We start from the raw sequence: 5,845 nt of genomic DNA on the forward strand, positions 1-5,845 counted from the left end.
GCTGCATGTATCGCTCTGCCTAGCTCCACTCACATACATCTGGGACACGGCTCATTGAAAATGATTTCCCCAACCAAATTTTTGGTCTGGCCAATCAGGACGCAGGGCGGGTGTTTCATGGCTGTGACGTAGTGGAGAAGCCACCGTGAGATTCCAACAACAATGGCGGCTCGCATCGAGGAAGCAAGCGTTAGCATTGATGCTGCTATTTCCTCCGTGTTGTCCAATCTATCTGATATTGTTTCATTAAAAGAACATCAGAGAACGGCTCTGAAGGCTTTTGTTGGTGGAAACCATGTTTTCGCCCTTCTCCCGACCGGATTTGGCAAGTTTTGTTTTCCGGGGCGCGTACGCGGACGCGCCCCGGAGCGGTTAGCGGTTAGCGCTAACCATATTGGGAGGCCTATTAGTCCTCAACGCGGTCGGCCCGGGATCGACTCCGACCCGCGGCGCTTTGCCGCCTGTCTTCCCCCTCTTCCTGTCAGCTCACTGTCAATAAAAGGTGTGCCACTACAGTGTTTCCCGCATGGATTTGCTTATGCGAGGCGGACCGACTCGCGGAGCGGGGGGGGGGGGGGGGGGGGGGGGGGGGGGGTGGACGACACGTTTTCCGCGGCCGCCTCGCCAAGATAGTGCTGCGGGAAACCCTGCACTAGAGCCGCAAACACATAAAAAAAAAAAAAAAAGGTTTTTTTTTCCGGCGTCGGTCTCATCAGCGTCACGGGTTAGCTTCGGTGTGAGTGGTTGAAATAGCACGTTGATAAAGATGACAGACAAGTGGCTTATCCAATCATATGCAAGGAGTTTTGATAAGGCCCAGCCTTCAGTAAAGGCAATGCCTATGGCGGTGTCCCAGATGTATGTGAGTGGAGCTAGGCGGAGCGATACATACAGCTGGCTGTTGTCAGGTTAGTGCTCACTGGAGAAAAGGTACAACACGAACAATTTGTGACTAAACTGAGTAATCACACCAATCATACCCATCGGCTGACTCAAAGAGAGCCCCATCACTTCAGTGACTTTCATAATCATGCTCATAACATCTAGTGACAACTTATACATCAGACTGCACGGAAAACGAGAAATGACAGTTGTTATGCTTATCTTTGATTCTACATGCTCTTGACAACCAACCATTGTTGTTACCTGTTTCTGTTGACACTGCCTATATTCTAGCAACCTTTTTCCCTAGTCATCAATCTAACAGGTTGGTGGAGACCATTTTTAGTGAGTAATAAATTACACCATAAGACCGAAAGGATACTGAAGTTTTCTGATGTGACTAATTTAACTTCTGCCATAACAGAAACTCTTTACAGGTTTCAAAGTAGTAGAAATCCCATAAGCGATCCAGACATCTGTTTAGTGCAGTAAGAATCCGCACCTGATTTTCAGCACTCTAAAAAATAATGTAATGGGTTTACTTAAAAAGGTATGTTTACTTTTTGCATAGATCTTTTTAAGTTGTCCCAACTTCATTGTTTATTGAGTAATCGCTACTAGTCCAGCATAACAACACCAACTTAAATAGCCACATAAATACAAAGCTATCTCAAGTTGAATCTACTTGTTTTTTTGTATACATTACTGAATTGTCACATTGATTGTATGTGATTTATGTTCATGGCACAACAAAAAATTAAGTACAATGACCATGTGTTTTTTAATAAATATTCCTTAAAATTTTGTTATCTCATCATTCTTTTTTATGTTGTTGTAAATGTATACGTAAACATTTTTTACTCAAAAATGTCCATGCAAAAAGTAAACATATTAATTATAGTATATGCAACTAATTTTGCTCAAGTTGGGGGAAATAATAAACAAGAACCATATTTCACAATTAAAACAGTTTATTTTATGAACATTTTGTACAAATTAAGTGCAAATATCTTAATAACAGCACCTTCAAAAACCTGCCATTGATAATTCTCTCATTTCGGAGCTTTTTAACATTCATTTCCATTTTTTAATGATCTTTCTGTTGCAATTTTGGTCAATATTTTATGTGTTGGTGTGTATTTCTTTGCTGTATATGTAGTGTGTATGTAGTGTGTCACAGTAAGCAGTGTGTGCAGTATGTACAGTATGTTATGTGTGTATTTAGGGTTATTATGTGTTTACAGTGTAGTGTTAGCAGCTCTAAACAAGTTGAGTCAGTGACTTTAATCAACTGTCACTCTTACAAAACTGATGAACTATGCCCTTAATTTGGATGGATAACCATAAAGGCAAATTAACTTTCTGGATCAGCTGAAAACAATATTCCAGCTCTCAGACATGACTTGAATAACATGAACAGCAATCAGATGTGGGTTGAAAGACATTACACTGCATAAACTTGGAAAAGCAACTTGAACAGCAAGTCCATCATAGCACAAATGAGGTTACCATTTTTGATTTTCAGCTATGAGGCTCAAAGGGGTTTCCTTGCAGCTTTTGCCTTAGAGATGTGACTTTTGGGCTGCATTTCTGACTATCTAATCTAAGGAACATCTTCTGAAATACCTCAAAAGTGTACTTCAGCTCTTGTGGGTAGCTTAGATTGAGGGCATAGATGAGGCCCATCAGCAAAGCACAGGCCCTTGGCACATCTAACCCTTGCAGGACTTCTGTGCCCTCTATGATGACAGTTGTGCTTGCTGGATCAGATGCTGTAGTACCTTTGGTGATGAGGATCTTCATCACCCGACTATCAAGATCTCCAGTTTGGCTCTCAGGATCCTGAAAGCAAGAATATCAGAAACAAATATCAGTATCAGGATATCATTGAGCTGGCATACTCAATTCTCTACATAATTATTAACATAAAATGTCCTGTGATGTCCTGTTATCTATTGACTGCCAGTCAGAATTTCTGCGATGTAACCTATATGTACAAACAATGTCCTGTTGATGGTGCCCACCACCACAGCCGTGAATAACAGATTCTGGTTTTGCACTTGTTCCTTGTTTTAACATGGTGAAAGGCAAATGTATGGAAGAGTATTAGGGCCACTGGAAGACAAAATTCTGACATTTTTCTGTAAATAATTAAAACATGGAAGTACTCTCAATTTTTATATTTCTAGTGGCTGTAATACTTTTCTGTACAAATGTTGCAAAAGTTCCCTGGAAACATGAATATTTTTTATTAAGGACGTGCAAAGAAAAGTTAGGTACTAAAAGTTACTTTATCCCTTTTGATCACTAATGCTGAACAAGCAGCAGCGAAAAGAAACAAGGACAGGATAGGTAGAGACAGATACTGGTGAGAGATTCACAAAGACAGTATGAAAGGAAAGTTCCATTTCGCTTTAACTTCAAGGTGTTGAAAGGGGATTCACTTTCACCTACCACATATTCAAAAAGACTGTCCTCATTTTCCCCAAGGTAGACCACTAAGCAGCGAATGGCAACCTCTCTGCGAGTTTCAACTGTGTTGATCTGATGGAGAATTCAAAGAAAAAAGGTCAAGCAGGTGCTTTTTAAATATTTTTTACAAGAGTTAGTTTTTATTATCTCCTATTGTAAATACCATATCAAGCACCTTCAGAAGTTCCATGATATTCTGGATCTTATATTTGGCAGCCCCTCCTCTTGACATCACCAATGGCATCAATCTGGGTATACAATGGTCCAGATTTGCTATAAAAGTTGACTCCAGATTGGCAGTGGTAATTCTTTTATATTCTTCCTTGATCTGTGTGACACAAAATAAAGCAACATGGTAGAAGAGAATTAAGACGTCATGCTCCTGCCAAACTGCCTATTCTAAATACAACAAAATACAACAACATTAACCTGCTCAGGAAGAAATAGAGCAGGCCATCGTTCCTTCAAGTCACTGACAGATGGAGCCAAGGTGACAATTTCTTGTCTCCGAGTGGAAAAGGTCCTTTCCATTTTCTCACAGATGATGTGGGAATTATTTTTCTTCTTTACTTCACTTAGAAGATCCAGTCTTTGTTGCTCAAGGTTTTCTTTAGTTTCTCCAAGTGGATGAGGTGGCAGGTAGTTTGCCTCACCCTTCCGAGCTTTCTTCATGTTTTTTGCTGGCGTCTTCTCATTGGCTCGCTTTTTTTGGAGAGAGTTAACCTCAAGCTCAGGGCACCCAAGACCACTAAGTTTCGATCTGTAATTGCCCATTTTAAATTTCAGTCTTTGTTGCCATCCGTAACATCCATTGTAGGACCCTGGTTCTTTCAGGCAAGGGTGTTTTTGGATCAGTGCTTCTGCTACAGCAGCAAATTGTGCACTTGTAGGATAAGCAACATACTCAAAGATGCTTTCAGCTAATCTCTCAAGGATGTCTGGCAGGATGGCAGTAGAGCTGAGTGGAGATCCATCTTTATTGAAAGTTTCATTACCAGTTGCTAACACAAGCTCTGTGTCATTGCGGAAACGTGGTATTGGAAATTTGGAGGGCCAAGACTTTGAGCGCAAATTTCCATGCTCAGGTGATGACAGGATTATTGTATCATCAGATTCAGATGAAGCAGTACTGGCAGCCAGAGTGGAACTGCTGGCCGCAACTGTGTCGGATCTATCCAAGTCAGTTACAACGAATTGGATTGAGGAGAGATCAATAATATGGACAACCTTAATTGTGTCTTTATCTTTAAGATCTTTTGTTGATGCAAGAGTGAAGAATTCTCTTCCAAAATCAACATCCATGTAATGTAAGGTAAACTTCCCTGCTTCCAATCTATATTTCTGTTGCACAATAGACTGTAACTCATCCACTGTCTCCGGTACTCCATAAGGCAGTTCAAGCTTGTCAATAATATGGTCTTGAACAATAACACGAAGTACAGCAGGTTTTCTCAGATGAAATGTTTGACCATCTGTAAGGAAAAAAAAGCATTATGTGACTCTAATATGGGACATAATATGTGAACGTTGCAACATCTTTATCCTAAAGTTTTGCTGGCATACATTTCACATTTTATGGAGGCATGATGTCAGCACAAATAACTTACCTGGAACATCAGAATCAGTAAAATCCATTTCCTCATATATTACATTCAGCAGTGGAAATATTTTCTGAAAATGTATAGCATAAAGAGAATAAAACAGCAATTACTTTCTTATCAACTGCATTGAATGGCCTTTGTAAAAATGTATCAGTTTAACAGTCCATTGTATGCCATTTACCACAATAAGAGTATGTACCTTTGGATTGCTTGTTTGCTGTGAAATCTGGCATCTTTAGCTATCACTAGATACCACAAAGACAATGTGAAAAAACTATGGCATGTAAATGAATCGCTTCAGAGTGACCATACGCTTCCCTGCAATAGTGTATGCAGCTAAAGGGAATATATCAGACAACTGAGCTGGCTCAAGAACTGTAACAGTTCGTGTACTCTCAAGCTCATAGCCGCCAAGGTGTTCAATGTACCAAGCATTTAAGCATTCCACAATAAATCCAGGTTTACCATCAACAACCACAATCTGAATCAGCTCTCCAAAATCAGGGAGGCCACTTGTTGAACCATTAGCTAAGATCATCCCAGTGGCATATCTAGTGCCACTGTAACACACTGTGTTAGCCAAGTGAATACAAGACTTATCAGGGTACTTGGCTTCCACTGCTACCTTGATGTCCTCTCTTAGCACAGTCAAATCTACCTCTGACAGATTGGTCACCTGTAATGAAGGCTGGACAACTTTTCTTTCATGTAGATGAAAGGCAATCATCATCTGATGCTTCACTGAGAGAGAGAGAAGAATGTTGCGGAAGGAGTGAGTATGTCTGACAACACGTTTAAAGAAACTATGTTTAGCTTCAAACCTCATTGTCCACAGTGACACAAGTGGTCCAAAAGCCTTTATCAACTGAGGATAATGTTCTATGTAATGA

General features: G+C 40.3%; 1 protein-coding gene across 2 annotated transcripts; it reads right to left on the reverse strand.

The window, feature by feature from the left end:
• Nucleotides 1-1,702: 1,702 nt before the first annotated feature.
• Nucleotides 1,703-5,085, reverse strand: LOC110369457 (sterile alpha motif domain-containing protein 3). Of its 2 annotated transcripts, none has more exons than XM_036128091.1 (5): nucleotides 4,962-5,085; nucleotides 3,784-4,826; nucleotides 3,530-3,682; nucleotides 3,337-3,426; nucleotides 1,703-2,724 (listed from the first exon to the last, which is right to left on the reverse strand). In XM_036128091.1, exons 1-5 carry the CDS (start codon nucleotides 4,987-4,989, stop codon nucleotides 2,404-2,406), a joined length of 1,635 nt encoding a protein of 544 aa, XP_035983984.1. In that variant the 5' UTR covers nucleotides 4,990-5,085; the 3' UTR covers nucleotides 1,703-2,403. The 2 variants fall into 2 exon arrangements, with proteins under 2 accessions (XP_035983984.1, XP_035983983.1); XM_036128090.1 differs by having other exon boundaries at nucleotides 3,518-3,682.
• Between the last annotated feature and the right edge of the window lie 760 nt (nucleotides 5,086-5,845).

Source organism: Fundulus heteroclitus, chromosome 24 (assembly GCF_011125445.2).
Source record: "Fundulus heteroclitus isolate FHET01 chromosome 24, MU-UCD_Fhet_4.1, whole genome shotgun sequence".
In the NCBI taxonomy this organism is placed as follows: Eukaryota; Metazoa; Chordata; class Actinopteri; order Cyprinodontiformes; family Fundulidae; genus Fundulus; species Fundulus heteroclitus.

What these genes read in the sequence shown, in the direction of transcription:
- LOC110369457 (XM_036128090.1), bottom strand. Translation starts at nt 4,989, where the DNA reads ATGGATTTTACTGATTCTGATGTTCCAG. An exon ending in CTCTATTTCTTCCTGAGCAG is followed by an intron (nt 3,683 to 3,783) that starts GTTAATGTTGTT and finishes TGTGTCACACAG; the next exon opens with ATCAAGGAAGAATATAAAAG. An exon ending in ACAGTCTTTTTGAATATGTG is followed by an intron (nt 2,725 to 3,336) that starts GTAGGTGAAAGT and finishes TCTTGCTTTCAG; the next exon opens with GATCCTGAGAGCCAAACTGG.